General features: G+C 35.1%; 1 protein-coding gene across 4 annotated transcripts in view; it reads left to right on the forward strand.

Annotated features, from left to right (window-relative positions):
- The first annotated feature begins 3,338 nt into the window (after positions 1-3,338).
- Positions 3,339-21,262, forward strand: part of rasgrf2a (Ras protein-specific guanine nucleotide-releasing factor 2a) — a 35,453-nt gene continuing 17,529 nt past the window's right edge. For all 4 annotated transcript variants that reach the window (XM_051908277.1, XM_051908278.1, XM_051908279.1 and 1 more), the window contains exons 1-12: positions 3,339-4,506; positions 11,482-11,588; positions 14,541-14,688; positions 14,997-15,086; positions 16,615-16,868; positions 17,368-17,447; positions 17,589-17,782; positions 17,921-18,030; positions 18,262-18,380; positions 20,060-20,220; positions 20,454-20,520; positions 20,657-20,793. In XM_051908277.1, the coding sequence (XP_051764237.1) occupies positions 4,228-4,506; positions 11,482-11,588; positions 14,541-14,688; positions 14,997-15,086; positions 16,615-16,868; positions 17,368-17,447; positions 17,589-17,782; positions 17,921-18,030; positions 18,262-18,380; positions 20,060-20,220; positions 20,454-20,520; positions 20,657-20,793 (1,746 nt within the window). In that variant the 5' untranslated portion in view covers positions 3,339-4,227. The remainder of the gene's footprint in view (positions 4,507-11,481; positions 11,589-14,540; positions 14,689-14,996; positions 15,087-16,614; positions 16,869-17,367; positions 17,448-17,588; positions 17,783-17,920; positions 18,031-18,261; positions 18,381-20,059; positions 20,221-20,453; positions 20,521-20,656; positions 20,794-21,262) is intronic.

Below are 21,262 nucleotides of genomic sequence, written 5' to 3' on the forward strand. Positions count from 1 at the left end.
ATGGTTACTTGACCGGAAGTTGACCATATTTAGACTTGTTTTTCTAATATGTACCACATTCCTATATCATGAAAGTATATTCTCATTGGACAGTTGCTACACCACCCTCTGAATATGTATAAAAGCCATGTACAGAAGTAAGATTGGGAGAAGGTTTTGTGAACGGATTGGCTTCATGTTCATGACTCTTTTCCCATAGGCCTATGCATTCAATGAGTGAAAAAGACAAACTGAGAATGAGGCACGACTAGGGACAATAAACGGAGAGTAAAATAATCTTACAGTTATACAAGCTGTACACTCACTACTTTACATTGTAGCAAAGTGTCATTTCTTCAGTGTTGTCACATGAAAAGATATAATAAAATATTTACAAAAATGTGAGGGGTGTACTCACTTCTGTGAGATACTGTGTATGTGTGTATATATATATATATATATATATATATATAAAAACACATCAGATCTCAGTGGGGAAAAATGTCATGCTGGACTGGGTAATGTGTTAGGAATGAAAGGATGCCACATCGTTGATGGAAATGAAAATTATCAACCTACAGAAGATTGAATTCAAAGACACCCTGAAAATGAAAGTGAAAAAATGACTAGTTCATTTTGCTGAAATTTCATTGCAGCAACTCAAAATGGTACTCAGTAGTTTGTATGGCCCCCACGGGCTTGTATGCATGCCTGACAACATCGGGGCATGCTCCTAATGAGACGACGGATGGTGTCCTGGGGTATTTCCTCCCAGATCTGGACCAGGGCATCACTGAGCTCCTGGACAGTCTGAGGTGCAACCTGGCGGCGTTGGATGGACCGAAACATAATGTCCCAGAGGTGTTCAATTGGATTTAGGTCAGGCGAGTGTGGGGGCCATTCAATGGTATCAATTCCTTCATCCTCCAGGAACTGCCTGCATATTCTCGCCACATGAGGCCGGGCATTGTCGTGCATCAGGAGGAACCCAGGACCCACTGCACCAGTGTAGGGTCTGACAATGGGTCCAAGGATTTCATCCCGATACCTAATGGCAGTCAGGGTGCCATTGTCTAGCCTGTAGAGGTCTGTGCGTCCCTCCATGGATATGCCTCCCCAGACCATCACTGACCCACCTCCAAACCGGTCATGCTGAACGATGTTACAGGTAGCATAACATTCTCCACGGCTTCTCCAGAATCTTTCACGTCTGTCATGTGCTCAGGTTGAACCTGCTCTCATCTTTGAAAAGCACAGGGCGCCAGTGGCAGGACCTGCCAATTCTGGTGTTCAATGGCAAATGCCAATTGAGCTCCACGGTGCCGGGCAGTGAGCACAAGCATTGTTGCAGACCATGTACACCCTTTCAAGGAAACGGTATTCCCTGGTGGCTGTGTCCTCTTTCAGCAGGATAATGCGTCCTGCCACAAAGCAAAAATGGTTCAGGAATGGTTTGAGGAGCACAACAACGAGTTTGAGGTGTTGACTTGGCCTCCAAATTCCCCAGATCTCAATCCAATGGAGCATCTGTGGGATGTGCTAAACAAACAAGTCCGATCCATGGAGGCTCCACCTCGCAGCTTACAGGACTTAGAGGATCTGCTGCTAACATCTTGGTGCAGATACCACAGCACACCTTCAGGGGTCTAGTGGAGTCCATGCCTCGACGGGTCAGGGCTGTTTTGGCAGCAAAAGTGGGACCTTTCCACTCCACAAAAGGATCTTTATAGTGGCAAAAGGTTCTTAGATTGTTAAAATGTTCTTCTTTTAAGACCTGTTGACTGGAAGGTTCTTTGGGGAACCAAAAATGGTTCTTCTATGGCGTCACTACGAAAACCAACTTTTTGAACCTTTATTTTTAAGAATGTTTCTCTCATATTCATCCTCTTTCATACAGTTTTCAATGAGGAAGCAACATTTTTTTAGTCCAATGTACATTTATGTTCCTATTCCATTTGATGTTTATACAGTTTTTGGGTTAATGGAACACCAAATACCATACATTATTAACAAGCAACCAATACTATCATATTTATATAATAATTTACATTTACATTACAAAATTGTCACATAGTGTTTATGAAATTACGATTTTCTCATCCAAATGTTTTCCATTGCCTCCAATGGATGGCTTACACTGAATATGTCAAATCATGTATGAGGACCTTAGCTGACCTAATGCAATGCCGGCCTGTATCAGAAATACTGTCCTAGTTGACCTGGATGAAGCGAAATTTATACCATTATTCTTGATTTGCCGATCATGAGGCTTTTTGAGGCATTTAGACTCGCAGGCTTGTTGAGATGTTTCGGATGGATTTTCCCTTTTCACACCCATGTGTTTCAAGATGAATGAGTTTTTGCTGTGAGGATATGCAATAATATCAGCAGATATTATGGTGCACCTTCTGCATGTTCCCAGATAAGTCTCAAAGCATGCTGGGTAAGTTCTTAATGTGGTTTCCCGCTCTGTTACAGATCGGCCCTGCAGAGGTTGCGTTCAGGTGGGCGTCTGGTATCGCGGGCTCTTCCTCCGTAAGACACAAGTTCATATCTTTGTAGGAGTGAAGTCAGCTATACAGCCAGGAGGAGGAGATGAAATTAGAACCGTTGTGAGTTTCCCTTTTCACAACCACAAGTTTAATATGAGTTTCTGATCACAGACATCATATGAAACATTGAAACTGTTCCAAAACCCAGTTAGATGATTTTTAAGGCATCACGTGTTCCCCTAATGTGATTCTACTTCTAAGAGGTTTTGTTTTGACAAAAACATAAGGCTGAATAAAATGCATCCTTTACAGAGAATGCAATCCCAGATTATTGTGCAAGATTAGTCCGATTATTTATGCACAACACAGCCACCAAATAATCATATTATTTTTAAGACAGTGTATTAGTGCTATGATCATCTAAGCATGTGTTGTAGGTGATTTCATACATTTGCCACCAGGGGGCGTGATTCACAATATTTAGGCCTATACAGTGATTCAGACTGCATCAAACTTTAAATTTAAATGAATCTTCTTACAGTTACAATTGTTATAATCACATTTTTATAGATAATTCATGGTGTGTTGTACCTGCAGACTGACTGAAATTGGAAAGATAATTTAATTTTAAATTAAGATAATAAAATCTTTTTATAAATTTTAAGATAATTATGTTTTAGTTTAGACTAGTTAGTTTGATAGTGGTCTGACTGGTGGACATTTACACTACAATACAACTAATAAAATTAAAGACCACACTAATTTATATAAATAAAGAACAGCAGTATTAATACAAAGGGGACGCAAACACGCGCAGCGAATCAAATGAATTGGTGAATCGTTTATAACGAACGAACTGATTCGGTACTTTGAATCCGACCTCAAACGAGCGCTACTTGAGAGAGATTGTAGGAAAGCGTGTTGTTTGTTATTGTTTTAGTGGAAAGCGTTAATTATTTACCTCAGCTGACTTAGGCTACAAAAAACAACAGCGCTGTAGTATTTTGTCGCGCTACTCGTTTTCCCAGCAAACATTTGGACGTTTAATGACCGTTGAAACGTCCCGTCATGGTTGAAAAAATAGCTCCAAAATGAAAGTTATGAAATGTATCTGAAAACATTTTTAGAAAATGTTCTTTGTTACATATTTTTATCGATTTATGCCGTCCTACCGCGACTATTTTGGCCAATGTTTGCTGGGAAACGCTCGTTGGAAAAATTAAACTATTTGAAAACAGCTAAATTTCGTTCATGCTTCTGAACACAGAGTTACGTTCGCTCTAGCATCTGCAGTATTTCCGATTAAAATCGTGAAACTGACTGAAGGGACGCGTGAGAAAGGTACCAGAGTGAGTCTCTCTTGACAGTGAGGTAAATAGCGACTGAGAGGGTAAATAGTTCTGTCTCTTTAAGTTGGTGTCAAAGCCGATTAGCGCTGATCTCGGTCGTGATTCTGTTGTACCGTCTGCTCACTGTATCTATTTTTGTTTTACGTCCTTGCGCGCAGTTCAGATCATATTTTTATTAATATTTGCTGACTCTTTTACTGTATTTTCGCTTCTTTTTTTATTTATTTATTTTTTTAAATCACTCGCACTCCTTTATATAGCTGTGCGTAATTACGCGTTACGCGCGTCTGGAATCTCCTTTACGCGCAGCATCAGCGCTTTTGGCTGGATTTTAGATCATCATCTCTGGCTGCTGTGTGTGAGGATGAGATTGATGATGGGCTCAGTGTGACAATCAGGACTTTAAGATGCAGAAGAGCGTGCGTTATAATGAAGGACACGCGCTCTATCTGTCTATGGTCGCGCGTAAAGAGGGAATTAAACGTGGGTATTTGAGTAAAAAAGCGGCAGAAAACAACCGCTGGACCGAGAAGTACTTCGCGCTTTACCAGAACGTGCTGTTCTACTTTGAGAACGAGCAGAGCACCAGACCATCTGGGATTTATTTGCTGGAGGGATGCTCCTGCGAGAGGATTCCGGCTCCAAAAGTGTCCACCGTTGGGAAAGAGACCTCAGATAAACAGCAGGTATGATCTGGCCTCACATTCACTCTACATTTCATCTATGGTCTGGTAATTACTCGGGGTTACGATTAAAGCCACATTTGTGGTGTGAATGTGCCAGATGGGAGGAAGTTGGTTTCTACACACACCACGTGTTTGTGTCTGTTTATGAGTGTTTGTGTGTTATTGAACACAGTTGAAAGTTTCAAGGTCTTGGTCAGCTTCTGTATGTATGAAATATAAATGTTTTTTGAGGACATAATTGAAAAAAATCGAAAACCAAAAACATTTGGTTGGTGTGGTTTTATCGTGTTCAACAAATGTTTTATATATATATATATATGAGATTTAGTTTGAAGGGCTGAAATTTTAAACTATATCTTTATTTTATCTTTTATCTAAAATATGAAAGATAACAAGAACTTGAAGGGCAGAATTCTTTAAAAAAAAATCCAATTTAAAACTAGATTTGTAAAACCAACACACAAAACCACTGCTCTAGTTCCATTTCCATTTCATTCTGTTTGATCATTTTGCAAACATTACGGAACGTTACTTTTGAATGTTCTCGGAACATTCTAAAACAAGCTGTAACATTTAAATAAAAAGTTATAATCATTAAATAAAACTATTAAAAACTATTAAACTAACTGAAAATTATAAATGTTGCATCGACAGTAAACTGAAATAAGTGTAAGTTGAAGGACTACAATTATTAACTGGAAATAAAAACTAAAACTGAAATAAAAATAAATTAAACCTAATTAAAAAAAAAAAAAAGTATAACAAAATGATTAAAAATTAAACTAAAATTAATAAAACTAAAAATATAAAAATAAAAGCTAAATCAAATTATTAATAAATCTAAAATAAAAACTAAATAACACTGAGTCAAATGTCCAACTAAAATGTTTCAGGAACAATGTATAAATAACATTTTTGTGCTAACTTTTTGAGAATATTATTCACCCAAAAATGAAAATCCTGTCATTAATTACTCACCCTCATGTCGTTCCACATCCGTAAGACCTTCGTTCATTTTCAGAACACAAGATATTTTTGATGAAATCCGAGCGGTATATGACTTGTCCATAGACAGTGAAATAATTAACAATTTTTAAGGTCCAGAAAGGCATCATTAAAGACATCATTAAAACAGTCGACGTGACTGCAGTGGTTCAACCTTAATGTTATGAAGCGACGAGAATACTTTTTGTGCGCAAAAACAAAACAAAAACAATAACTTTATTCAACAATATCTTCTCTTCTGTGTCATTTTCAGACGTTGTTTATGTCCAGAGCTTCCGTGTTCTACGTCAGAACGCCGACTCATTATTGGCCGGCTCCTGCGTCAGCATCACACGCATGCGTCGTGATTCTCACATGATCAGCGTCGGCCAATACTGAGCCGGTGTTCTGACGTAGAACCTGTAAGTGCTGAACGTAAACAGCATAGCAGAAAGAAAAACCTCTCGGATTTCATCAAAAATATCTTTATTTGTGTTCTGAAGATGAATGAAAGTCTTGCGGGTGTGGAACGACGAGGGTGAGTAATTCTATTAACATTACTGGAAGAACGCTTGTTCAAAACTTGCCAGAACACTAATCAAAGTTCTGGATTACAGTAATATATAGCCTTCCTCATGTGACAACTAGCCCCGGACTAGGTAAAGGTGTTAAACCAACAATAACAGCCCATATACTGCAATTAAATATTTCAGCGTTTAAATTAGTTGAGATATTATTGCTTCAAAGCTTTATTTTATACAATTTTGGACCAATACATTTTTTAATTAACATTTTTATCATGAATGAGCATCTTTTTTTTTTTTTTTTGTATAGAAATTGGTGAGTGGGATCTTTATTAGTCACAGACTGGTTTATTGAGCAAAGTGAGTAGATGACTGATATTTGGCTATTTTGAATTTTTGAACAGCAGCCAAAAACTGCATGCTTGACTGATTAACAGAAGTTTCTTCCCATCTGTTTTAGTTTCTGTTAATATTGTGTATTTGTGCTGGTATCATATTGTATTATATTTATATATTGATATTATATTGGACAGCCACCCTGCTTATCCATTAGTCATGGAAAAGTCACGAGGTGTGGGAATTAATATTTTAAGACATTTTTACAGCCCTAAAAAGCAAGCATGCACATAAAGGAATATGCGCTGCGGTCACTGCTGGTGTTAAGCAGCATCTTGCAGATTATACACTCATCTTCTGCGTATGAAGCAGATATATTCTGATCCCCGGCCGTTTGTTGGGACCACATGAGACTTAAAAGCCCCTCATCAGCACGACAGCACTCAGGCCAACACGTTTGGTCCAGATTAAGGCCTTAGTTTCCCGACACCCTGATAAGCAGGATCTTCTGGAGTTTCCTGTGATTTTTATTTATTTATTTATTTATTTTTTATACAAATCATTCAAATTTATTTCAAATTTATTAATTTTTTTATTTGTATGCCATGATAGTGTACTGCCTTTAAATTTGTGCTAATTGTAATTCAAATTATCATTGCGTTAGTATATAAAATATTTTTACAGTATACCATTCATCGCTTTCACAATACGTCACACCCTTAAGGTATGTTTACACAACAACGATGTACTAAAAACAGAAAAGTTTTTACTTTGCATTTTTCACGTACAGATGACAACGTTGTAAAAAAAAATTAAAAACGCTGTATTCTGCTGCCAGGCCAGTAGTTGGCGATGTCACAAACAATCTCTTCTGTTATGCTATAGCAGATGTTGCATCCACACACACACACACACACACACACACACACACACACACACACACACACACACACATCTGTGAGATTATCAGCTGTTGGCTCTGGCCAGCACTGCACTGTCAATCTGAAACACATTTGTGTGTGTGTGGACGGCCTCTGCACCACCGACTGTTTGACCTCTAAAGTGCAACATGCCATATTTAATTTATTTTATTTTATTTTATTTTATTTTATTTTATTTTTAATTTAATTTATTTTTTTTATTTAATTTAATTTAATTTATTTAATTTATAGTTTATTTTAATTTTTAAATTATTTTATTTTATTTTAATTTTTTTAATTATTTTATTTTTATTTATTTATTTATTTTAAATTTCTTTATTTAATTTATTGATTTATTCATTTAAATTTTTAAATGTAATTTTATTTAATTTATTTTTTTTGTGCAGTTTAGTTTTTTTCGTTATTGCATTATGACTTTTTACTTTGCATGTTTTTATTTATTTACACCCACTTGTATAATTCTTTTGGTGCTTTTACCGTTGTACATCGCCTGTCATCTTCTCCAGAAGACTGATAAAATGACTGGTGTGTGTTGAAGTTGAGCATGTTTGTGGTTTTGCTGATTTCTCGTGCATCATGGCATAAAGCAGTGGGCATTTCAAACAGCGCAAAGCATCAGAGAGCTTCAAAGTACTTTGTTAAAAGCAAATGCTGATTGTGCTTTGATTTCTGGGCCAACTCAATTAAACGAGCTTTTGTGATATGCAAACTAACCTGGATATTTATAAAACAGTCATTTATTGATGGAAAAAAATATATTTAGCATGAAATGGCTGCTTTTAGTTTAGAATAAAATTATAATTGATTATGGTAATGTTTTTAATGTGATTCTACTAAGTAGTTTGCTCATTGGCCGATCGGCCGATATTTCCTCTCGCTCTCCAGCAGTAGGTTTATCTCCCTCTTTGAACACGTACATGATAAAGATTCAGATGCAAATGAAATATGCTTGACACAACCACCAGCGTTCCAGTGACTTGTGTTACCATGGAAATGGGGTTTGATGTCATGTTGAAGTGCCGCTGTATTATCATGCTTACAGCTCTTACACATCGCTGACTTCACATCACAGGAGCTGTGAGTTCTGTTCCCCTTAACGTCAACATTAAAATAAAAAATTACCCTATTTATTTTATTGACCACTCACTCCCTTGAAGCAATGCAAATGATGTACTCAAGTCTGTCTGCCTACACTCAGACTTTTTATATCATTGAATAAACTACTGTTCAAAAGTTTGGGGTTGGTAATTTTTTTTTAAATGTTTTTGAAAGAAGTCTCTTCTGCTCACAAGGCTGCATTTGTTTGACCAAAAATACAGTAGAACAGTAAAAACATGAAACATTATTAAATTTTGAATTGATATATTTAAATATATTTTAATTTTGTAGTTTATTCTCCAGTCTTCGGTGTCACATGATCCTTCAGAAATCATTCTAATATGATAATTTGTTGCTTAAGAAACATTTGTGATTATTATTAGAGGTTGTCAAATCGATTAATCACGATTAATCGCATCTAACAAAAAAGTTTAAGTACATAATGTGTGTGTATATACATGCATATACATACACACACACACACACACATATATATATATATAATATATATATATATATATATATATATATACACACACATATACTTACAAACTTTTATGTTTAGATGCGATTAAACGCGATTAATCGATTTGACAACTCTAATAATAATCACAAATGTTTCTTGAGCAGCAAATCAGCTTTTTTTCATGTTAGAATGATAGAATATATATATATATATATATATATATATATATACAGTGCTCAGCGTAAATGAGTACACCCCCTTTGAAAAGTAACATTTTAAACAATAAACACAAAAACACAAACACAATTTCCAAAATGTTGACAAGACTAAGTTTAATATAACATCTGTTTAACTTATAACATTAAAGTAAGCTTAATAATATAACTTAGATTACACATAGTTTTACTCAAACTAGAGTGATGCAAAAATGAGTACCCCCCCACTGAAAGTTTCTGGAGCAAAGCTAAATTTTAGACTACAAATGTCTAATGTAACAAGAATTCAACCACAGGTGAGTCTAATTATTCATTACACAGGTGTCCCGCAGACAGTTGACTATAAAAGGGTGTTAACTTTCCAAAGGGTGGGCCAACTCCATATTAAGAATGGGATGTCATTAAAGTTCATGTACACATAAAGGCAGGCGTCCCAAAACTTTTGGCAATATAGTGTGTGTATATATATATATATATATATATATATATATATATACACACACACACACACAAACTTTTATGTTAGATGCGATTAATCACGATTAATCGATTTGACAGCACTAATTATTATCAATCAGTGCTGCTTCATATTTATATGGAAACCGTGATGCATTTTTTCGTTTCTTAATTCAAAAGAACAGCATTTATTTGAAATAGAAATATTTTGTAACATTCTAAATGTCTTTACTTTAAATTTAATGCATCCTTGCCAAATAAAAGTATAACATTTGTTTCAAATGGTGGTGTATATGTGAATGGTTGTGTAATAAAATATATTGCATTTATACTCATTATTAATCACTGTAATTCAATGCTTTTATATTGTACGTTTTATATTTGTGTTTGTACTGATTTGATAATATTGATATGTGATATGTTAATCGCTATGTAGAAAAAAACTGGAAAATAGTTTGGAATCAAGCTGTTGCGCTGTATATTAATTCCCAATAGATGAAGTCCGTTCCTGCCGTAAACATTTTTTTAAAGTATGAATATTTAACATTAAAATGGGTTGTGAATGCCATTGCATGTTGATTATGTCATATAATTTTCTGTATTCTTACAGATAGAAACAGGCCACACATATGCGAGCATCCTTTTATATTGTACAGTGCTGGGTTGCCCGTCTAAGAATAGTAGCGCTTCTGGCAGCGTGTTTCTCTCAGACATGGCTATTTCAATGAAAGTCTACAGTGCATGACTTCGGAAGGGCAATCTGTGTGCATGAACAAAGAAAACATGCATATAGGGCTGCTAGAAAAAAATTATGCAAACAAGTCAGATATGAATGTGAATTCTGACCCGTCAAGCATTGTTACTGTAATTGGACAGAGCAGATGCATATAGCTGCGATTTAAGTGGGATTCAGTGGGAGATGATCGTTCTGTGGGTCGGTGAAAGTGAAACAGAATCCAGTGTATTTGTGGGCCGGTCGTGTCTATTGTTATCTCTCGGTTTAAACAAGGCCTGAGGCTCAGGACAGCGCATTAAAGACAGAGTTACATAACCACACACACATACACCAGCCATGCATCATGAGAACACAAACGAGCCCTTAAGCGAGCCTACGTCCTATAAAACACACTCACAGTTTCTCTCGCTGTTTCACTCCATCACTTATATGAGGGTAAACCTGTCAAGAACATGTCCAGGTCAAACCTCTGGTTTTTCCCTTTCAGACGTGATCTGTTAAAGGGGACCTATTAGTTTTGGGGTCTTCTAGAATAAGCTTTCATGCTTGAAGAAAAACATTATTTTACTCATATTCTACATTGTTGCAGCTCCTTTCTTCCCAGTCTGTCAGTAACGCTCCTGTCTCTATGAAGCCCCTCCTTCTGAAAAGCACAATGTGCTCTGATTGGTCGGCTGGAGCAGTGCGTTGTGGTTGGTCTAGCGCTTTGAGTGTGTTTGGGAAATGTCCCGCCCCTTACCATAATCGCCAGTTTCAACTCAACCAGACTCCACCCCTTTATTTTGCATATGAATTATTTAAATGAGTAATATTGTGACGTGTTCGTTCCCGGAAGAAAACTCAAGACTACAATGGAGGCGTTTCAGGGAGTTCAGACACTGAATAACTCCCTTTTTCATGTTCAAACAGCAGCATTACACACTAAAGCTGAAAATGTTAAAAAGCATAATAGGACTATTTTTTTCACTGTTTGTTGGCTTGGTGTTTTGTTATTTTGTCTTTTTTTGAATGGCTGTTTCACATGCTGCTTTATGATTTAGGGCAAAATTACTCAGTAACACGTCTACTGTCATTTCCGTTTAATGAGTGCAGGCAAGTTCATGCTAGTGGCCGCTGGAAGCGTCTCTATTTAGGTCAGAACTGTTTTAATGCTGCCCACCGTGGGCCACATGCAATGCTGAATGTTATGGCTTTTACACTTAATTTCTCATCTTTCCAGCATTACTTCCTGGTGATTTTCGGCCACGATGGGCAGAAACCTCTGGAGCTGCGGACAGAAGAGGATGCTGACTGTAATGAGTGGGTGGAGGCCATTCAACAGGCCAGGTACAACAAAAAGACAAAACACTTAACGTCTTTTGAGAACAAAATGTGTTTTTGCTTAGCTGGTTAGCATTTCGTGTAACAGCCTTTTTCTGTAGGAAAAGGAAAATCACTTTTGCTTCTCAGATGTTTCTCTTGAGAAAAAAATAAGTAATGTTACAAACTACTCTCTAAAAAATGCTGGGTTAAAAACAACCCAAGTTGGGTTGAAAATGGACAAAGCCAGTGATTGGGTTAAATGTTTGCCAAACGTGCTGGGTAGTTTTTTTTAACTCAACTATTTTTTTAAAAATTACTATATAGCTGGCTTAAAGGATTAGTTCACTTTCATATAAAATTTTCCTGATAATTCACTCACCGCCGTGTCATCCAAGATGTTCATGTCTTTCTTTCTTCAGTCAAAAAGAAATGAAGGCTTTTGAGGAAAACATTCCAGGATTATTCTCCTTATAATGGACTTCAATGGTCTCCAAACGGTTGAAGGTCAAAATGACAGTTTCAGTGCAGCTTCAAAGGGCTTTAAACGATACCAGACGAGGAATAAGGGTCTTATCTAGCGAAACGATCGGTCATTTTCGAAAAAAATGTAAATGTATATGCTTTATATAAACAAATGATCGCCTTCCAAGTGCTTCCGCCAAAACCATACTTTCGCTTTCTTCAAAAAGCTTACGCTGTATGTCCTACGCCTTCCCTATTGTACTTACGGAATGAACGCGGCGGCAGTTAAATTTTTTCCGTTAGTAGAATAGGGAAGGAGTAGGACATACAGCGTAAGCTTTTTGAAGAATACGAAAGTATGAAATACGAAAATATCGTTTTGCTAGATAAGACCCTTATTCCTCGTCTGGTATCGTTTAAAGCCCTTTGAAGCTGCACTGAAACTGTAATTTTGACCTTCAACCGTTTGGAGACCATTGAAGTCCACTATAAGGAGAAAAATCCTGGAATGTTTTCAGCAAAAACCTTCATTTCTTTTCGACTGAAGAAAAGAAAGACATGAACATCTTGGATGACATGGGGGTGAGTAAATTACCAGGAAAATTTTATATGAAAGTGAACTAAACCCAAAATAGGTTGGAAATTAAAAATCAGACATATAATTACTAGAGGAAACAATAATAATCAAAAGGTGAACATTTATTATTAATCAATTTATTATTTATTATTATTCATTTAATGTTCGTTTATTAATCATATTAATAAATGTTAATTTCCAATATATTTTGGGTTCATTTTAAGCAAGCAATACAGTAATTTTTAAACAATAGTTGAGTTAAATAAAACTACCCAGCAGGTTGGTCAAAACAACCCAATCGCTGGGTTTGTCCATTTTCAACCCAACTTGGGTTGTTTTTAACCCAACATTTTTTAAAGTGTATGCTCAGATTTGACAAGATATCAAAGTCTATAATCAAAAGTCAGAGATCTCAATATGAACCAAATGATCAATAATTTTATAGCACTATACACTCTAAAAAATGTTGGGTTAAAAACAACCCAAGTTGGGTTGAAAATGGACAAACCCAGCGATTGGGTTGTTTTGACCCAATGGTTGGGTTGAATGTTTGCCCAACCTGCTGGGTAGTTTTATTAAACTCAACTATTGTTTAAAAATTACTGTATTGCTTGCTTTAAATTTAGAAATTAACATTTATTAATATGTTTAAAAAAATCAACATTTATTAATAAGTTTAATGAATAATAATTAAACAATAAACATTTATTAAATTGCTTATTAATAAATGTTCACGTTTTGATTATTATTGTTGCCTCTAGTAATTATGTGTCTGATTTTAATTTCCAACCTATTTTGGGTTCATTTTAATCCAGACATACAGTCATTTTTAAACAGTAGTTGGGTTAAATAAAACTGCCCAGCACGTTGGGCAAACATTTAACCCAAATGCTGGGTTTGTCTGTTTTCAACCCAACTTGGGTTGTTTTTAACTCTCATTGTATGTCAAAAATTGTCTCATTTACATCTGTTTTTATTCATCCAAAGGGATTTTAGTAGAAACATCTGAGATGAAGTTTATATTAAAAAAAGAACTCCACTGGTTTTCTTCTGGATTGGGTTTCAATCCAAACCCATGAAACCCAATATATATAATACAGACATGATGCATGCCAAAGTAGCTCTTCTTTTATCCGTCCGCTCAATAAATTATTAGTTTGAAGTTTGTCACAGTTGTTCCAAGCAGTTTTGTCTGAAGTCTGAAACCACTGAAAATGCTTCTCTTTGCATTATTTTCAAATTTCACAATTTCTTATTGAAAAATGGTGCTGTGTTTTAACATTACGTCACAGTTTTACATGTGGTTCATAGATCAGGACCTCAGTTCTGCCTTTACTAAACTGACTTTAACTAAAAGCTTCATTATATCAGCATGTAGTTTTAATGGATTTGATATGAGGTATAAAAGCAAGCAAGATTTTATCTGTCAGTATCTCACATTTCACTCTTCATCAGTGGTGGGTTACAGGTCAGTTATGAGCGGGTGCACACTGCACGGAAATATAATGCTGAATGCAAATAATAAAATGCAACTCGCCATATATGCATGGATAGCTTGGGTAACAAAATAAATAGGCTTATACATTTTTTAAGTGAAGAAGAAAACGCTTCCTATATATTTTCTTATTGACATCAAAGGTTGTGCATCCAATCAAACATGGTATTTCACTGCATATTCATCTATCACTTGGTAAATTTACTCACATGCAACATGGATAGGAAAATACGGCCCACACTGCATTAAATAAGGGTTCACTTGTAATGAGAATAAACATGGTTTCTGTCAAAATATCCTAGAAGCTTTTGTATACTTGCATAGTTTGTTTGTTTGTTTGAGGCTTTTAAAAGGCTCAAGTGACTCATTCATTTATTTAGTGCTCAGGTTTTCTCTTTGAAGATGTTTCTAACCAGCTTTGTTCTTCTGCTGACGCTGGCAGTTATTCAGACCTGATCATAGAGCGGGAAGTTCTCATGCAGAAATACATCCATCTGGTGCAGATCATGGAGACGGAGAAAGTGGCGGCAAATCAACTGCGGACGCAACTGGAAGACCAGGATACAGAGATCGAGAGACTGAAGGCAGAGGTCAGTTCATCTTCATCAGCTCCATCTATGTGCATTTCATTGTTTTCCTGTTATGAGGTTTGAAATAATTCTGATTTTTTAAAATGTTTTTGTAAGAAGTCTTTTCTGCTCACCAAGGTTGATTAAAAATACAGCAAAAACAGTAATATTGTGAAAAAATATTACAATTTTAAATAACTCTTTTCTATTTGAATATATTTTAAGATGTAATTTATTCTTGTGATGCAAAGCTGAATTTTCAGCACCATCACTCCAGTCTTCAGTGTCACATGATCCTTCAGAAATCATTAGCATTATTTGTGTTATAGGTTGTTGTTCTGAATAAAACGAAAGAGCGAATGTTGCCCTATCAGTCCAATCAAGAGGAAGAAGATCCAGATATCAAGAAAATCAAGAAGGTATATGATTGTCTACATTTGGATTGTCATATATTTATAATTGTCATATATTTATAATTTAATTATATAGCATATGAAAGGGGTCATGAATTGATAAATCAACTTTTCCTTGAGCTTTTGATATATATGAGGTCATTGTACTATAAGAATATCCTGTAAGTTTCAGAACTGAAAACTTCCTTGTTAGTCCAATAAAGTTTTTATTGACACCAGGTCCAGCGAATGACTCGTGCCTATCTATAGGTGAAACTCCGCCTCCACAGAAGAAATCAACGCCTACTTCATCATTGCAGTGTTAGCCCCGCCCACTGGCGTGTTAGTGAGATGAGGAGGAGAAAAGAGCGATACAGGACTAAAATAACATTACCTTTCAAAGGATCCTAATGCTAGGAATATGATTATTTATTTTCAACAATGTGAATGTCTCAGTTGAGCTTTATTTATTTGTATTTGGTACATTTCACTGTGGATTCTTTGGTAAATCAATCACATTTCAGTGCAAACAGACTTTTACGATATGGACTCGACAGTAATGCAACAACATGTCAGTAACTGTGTTCATTCTGATGCCTGATCTGATATTAATGATTCATGTACTGTCAGATGATCAGTGTCAGTAAATCAAACCAGTGACTAAACGCTCAACTTCACGTTGTTTCTCTTAGTAGGATGAAAATAATCTGTTATTTAAATGGTGATTTATATATAGAAAAGTGATCAAAGAATGCTCCCTTTACAATCGCTGGAGCTGTCAATCAAACAGCCCGAGTTTATCAGTGACTCGCACCAAAACTCCTGATTTATTCGACAAATCTCTTAGTTACATCTGATGAAACCATTCATTAGTGCGCAGAAATTTAGTTGCAATAACGAGATCACTGCTTTCATGTGCTCCATAACATGTCTGTGATCGACTACAATCTTCATCACTGCAACCTTTCATGCCACGATCTAAATATAAGCCATAGATCTAACTAATGCTATAATCAACACTTTTCACAATTGGTAAACCTTGAGAGCTGTAATAGTAAAAACGTGCTAAAAGTTAGAGAGAGTAATAATTAGCTAATATATATGCAAAGATATTAGCCAATCACAGCAGTGGGCGTTTACACTGAAGTCTCACAGCAGACACGCCCCTTAAAAATCAGAGGGCTAAAATCAGGGTAGGAAAAATGCCTTTTGTTTCTAAATTGTGACAATTTTTGATGTAAAAAGCATACTAACATTATAAGTGCACCCCAGGAAATATTATAAAACAATTTAGTTCATGACCCCTTTAATATAATTAGCATATCTCACCTGCTTGATTGCTTGTATTGTTGCAAAATGTAAGTCATTAACTCTAATCTGCTAAATGTGACTAACACATGAAGATATTAAGATATTATAAACAATATCAAAGCTGCTTGGAAACAATGTGTATTGTGAATATTTTATACAAATGATTTCAACTTGACTGTCATTTGCTGTTGTGTCTAGAGTAAGCGCAGTTACTCAGGCGTCTCCTTTGGGTGTTTTCTCGCAGGTGCAAAGCTTCATGCGTGGTTGGCTGTGCAGGAGGAAGTGGAAGATTATCGTGCAGGACTACATCTGCTCACCTCACGCTGAGAGCATGAGAAAGAGAAACCAGATCGTCTTCAACATGGTGGAGGCCGAGACGGAGTACGTGCTCCAGCTCTCCATCCTGGTCAACTGCTTCCTGCGGCCGCTCAGGATGGCCGCCAGCTCCAAAAAACCCCCCATTAGTCATGATGATGTCAGCAGTATCTTCCTCAATAGGTATATATGCCCCTATTATGCTTTTTTGAATATGACCTTTCATGCAGTGAGTAATAATGTAAAAGGTCAGCAAGATCAAAGTGCATGACAAATAAAGTTACTGTCTTGCAAAAGAAAGAATCGATTCTAAACGGCTGAAACGAGTCGTCAGCAATTCCAGTCTCACTTCCTGCTCAAACCTACGTAACAATGTAACAAATTTGCATAATGCCAGCCTATGGTCTTCATTGGTTGCCCAAGAAAAATATCTACTTTGCCCCGCCCTCAAACACTGTAGTTGTAGCTGAGACTGGAAGAGTTTGGTTCGACATGACAGACCGGGCCATCTGACCAATCCGAGAAGAGTAGACCAATCCCAACAGCCTGACCCAATCAGAGCAGAGTAAAAAAATATGCAAATGTTTAAAATATGCAACTATGCTACTGTTTTGAAAGGATAATATCTTTGGAAACTGATGCACACTGCATTTCTCTTCTTTGTTTTTTCTTCATTGGTAAGTGAGACGATAATGTTTCTCCATGAGATTTTCCATCAAGGCTTGAAGGCTCGGATAGCCAACTGGCCAACGTTAGTTTTAGGTGAGTTTACTTACAATTAATTACAATTAATTAGTTACAAATTACAGACAAATTAAATGTCTTATATATAACAATTTTGTCTGACAGTTTTTACATATATATATAATGCAAATGTCTAAAACCCGAAATGTCATGTTTCAGCGGATCTCTTCGACATCTTGCTGCCGATGCTGAACATTTATCAGGAGTTTGTGCGAAACCATCAGTACAGTCTGCAGGTTCTGGCCAACTGTAAACAGAACCGGGACTTTGACAAGCTTCTGAAGCAGTATGAAGCGAACGCCGCCTGTGAGGGCAGAATGCTGGAGACCTTCCTCACCTACCCCATGTTTCAGGTGAACCTTTGACCTTTGAGCAATGACACTCTGAATAAACAATGGTAATACTCGAATATTGCATGTTGCATTTCTTTTAACGGTGGTTGATTGCGTAAAAATGAATGTTTAATTGTTGATTATAATCATTATTATTAGATCCCACGATACATCATCACCCTTCATGAGCTCCTCGCCCACACGCCTCATGAACACATCGAGCGCAAGAGTCTGGAATTTGCCAAATCCAAACTTGAGGAATTATCCAAGTGAGTAAAGTATATGTATATATATATAATTTTATTATTAACATTCATGTGACCAAGGCAATGATCAAACTTTTTTTCAAGCCTAGAACAAGTCACGGTTCAATATATTCCAATTCACATTTACATTCTGCCAACCACATAACTTTATAAATATATATTATATACGTTTTAATATGTATTTAATATGTATATTGAGATGATGCAACTGATTGTTTGCACGTTTCTTCTCAGAATGATGCATGATGAAGTGAGTGACACAGAAAACATCCGTAAGAATCTCGCGATCGAGCGAATGATTGTGGAGGGCTGTGATATTCTGCTGGACACCAGTCAGACGTTTGTACGGCAGGGTGAGACACTTCATTACAACCACATGACTATGAGCGGCGATGTCTTGATTGCATCCTTTTCAAATAACTACCCCGAATACTTTATGAGTGATTTCCCTCCTGTTTGTGCTGCTGTTCATTGCAGTGCCGAGCTCTACCAGCTGAGCCACAGTAACTATTTATTTATTTATTTATTTATTTGATAGTTTGATTATTTTGTAAATGATTAAATATTACAGGTACTGGCCTATTTATCATGTAACACCAAGGAAAGTTTTTTTTATGGGTCAGATGTTTACTTTTGATAAAGTACCTTAAAACAGGTATTATATTTTATTTTAATTGTAATTTTGTTTTTCATTTAAATTATTTTTTTTTTATATATTTAAGATAAATATGTATTACTTGTGTATTTTATTTTATTGTACTTTATTTAAAATTATAATAATATATATAATTTATTTTAAAATAAAGAAATAATTTTGTAAAATAAATCTGTATTTAATATTAATTATTAATATTATTTTTTATTAAAATTATACAAATATAACAATATATTTATTTATATAAAAACATAAGTAAAATGCAATAAAATATATTAATGTATTATGAAAAAATACTATTTTATTTATTTTAAAGTAAATATGTATTGTTTATTTATTTTAAATATATAATATTATTTATTTTGAAAAATATAAAAGAAATGTTTACAAAACATTTTATACAAAAATATTTATTTTAAAATAAAAATAGATTTAAAATAAATGTATTATATATTTTTTAATAATATTCTTTATTTAAAAATGTGTGTATATATATATATATATATATATATATGATAAAATGAAATTAAAAAATTTAAAAAATAAATACATATTTATTTATATATATGCAATATTTATATACTAATGCATAATTTTATATTTTTTATAAATAAATTTATATTTATTATATTTATTATATTTTATATTTACATTTATTTATATATGATAAAAATAAAAGTATATATATATATATATATATATATATATGATAAAAGTATTTTAAAATAAATATTTTTATATTTTATATTTAATATTTTAAATATAAATATTAATAAAAAGGAAATACATATTTATTTATATATATATTAATATATAATATATTTATATATATATATATATATATATATGATAAAAAATAAAAGTATTATATATATTATAAAAGTATTTTAATTATTTTAAAATTAAGAAATGTTTTTTTATAAATATGTATTTGTTTTAAAATAATATTACTTTATTATTAACATTATACAGATATAACAATATATGCATTTATATAAAAATATTATTTTATTTGTTTTGAAATAAAAAATCTATTTATTTCAAATACATATGTATTTTTTTTTTTTTTTTTTAATATTTTTTAATATTTATCCAGTTATATATAATAGCTTAACTGGAGTCCGTCACTAGTTTTATATGAATATCAGTGTACGCTTGTTTCAGCTCCACCCAAACACTGATCTCATCCAGCACTGCTCCACACTGACAGCAAGGTGTGAAATGTGCTCTAATGAGACCTAATGTGCCATTTTAATGCATCATGTCTCGTGGAAAAGCTTCGCTCGATGAGACAGCGCTGCCCTATCTCCCTGAAACGCTGTCTTTAATGTTCTCCTTCCTCTGGGTAAAGAGCTGATGTGTGTGCGTTTCCTGTAGGCTCTCTGATTCAGGTGCCCTCTGTGGAGAAGGGTAAACTGAGTAAGGTGCGTCTGGGCTCGCTGTCGCTCAGGAAAGAAGCTGAACGCCAGTGTTTCCTGTTCACTAAACACTTCCTCATCTGCACACGCACCTCCGGCGGCAAACTGCACCTGCTCAAAGTGAGTCGAGCCACTCTAATCAGCTCAGCAATTAAAAGAATCAAAGTGAATATCTTAAAGGAATAGCTCACCCATCATTTAGTCACCCTCATGTTGTTCCTATCACCAAATATTTTCTTATTTACTCTCTAAGAACACTTTAAGAGAGCAATTCAGACATCTGGGTGAACTATTACTGTAACCGTTTCATGCAAAAGCATAAAATAACTGAGTAACTTTCCTCAAAACCACAGCAAGGAGGCACATTGTCTCTGATAGAGTGTACACTTATCGAGGAGCTGGACGCCAATGATGAAGACTGTAAGTGTGATCTTCATATGAATCATAGTAGTACCAACAACCCGAAGCAAGCAAAATATCCAAGATAAACCTTATAGTAATGTGCGCATTTATTAAGGAAGTAACTAGAGTTAATTTCGGTTTCATATCTCCTCAGATAATGCTGCTGGTCAGGGGTTCAATCATCTGGAGTTTAAAATAGTGGTTGAACCTGCTGATGGTCCGTCGTTTTCAGTTGTTCTCCTCGCTCCGTCTCGGCAGGAGAAAGCGGCCTGGACCAGCGACATGAGCCAGGTACTAGTCGGTGTGAAATGCATGTTATAGATCTTATTGTAAACAATGCATCTGTGCGTTATTATTTTTCAAACTCATAATGTTTAAAGTAGACTTGAAATAGACTTTTCTTCCCTATTGTGACGTTTATATCTGAGTGAAATGGCTTCTCAAACAAGAACAAATGTAGGGCGGGGCTTGATTTTGTCCATGGGGAATTGATTGGATGGTTGTGGTTTGCTATTGGTGGATCTCATGTGAGTGACAGGTTGCCCCGCCCTCGTCATCAGAAAAGAGAGGAGATGTTGCTGCAAGAGGGAGGGGAAGATATTCTGATTCAAGATTATGAGGAACATGATAAATTATTTATAATAAATACTGCAGTATTCCATAAAAAAAAAAAAAAAAAAAGAATTGTCCAGTTTGATTTCATGGTGACTTTAAAAAGTTAGTTCACCCAAAAATGAAAATTCTGTCATTAATTACTCAC

This window comes from Ctenopharyngodon idella, chromosome 10 (genome assembly GCF_019924925.1).
Source record: "Ctenopharyngodon idella isolate HZGC_01 chromosome 10, HZGC01, whole genome shotgun sequence".
Taxonomy (NCBI): Eukaryota; Metazoa; Chordata; class Actinopteri; order Cypriniformes; family Xenocyprididae; genus Ctenopharyngodon; species Ctenopharyngodon idella.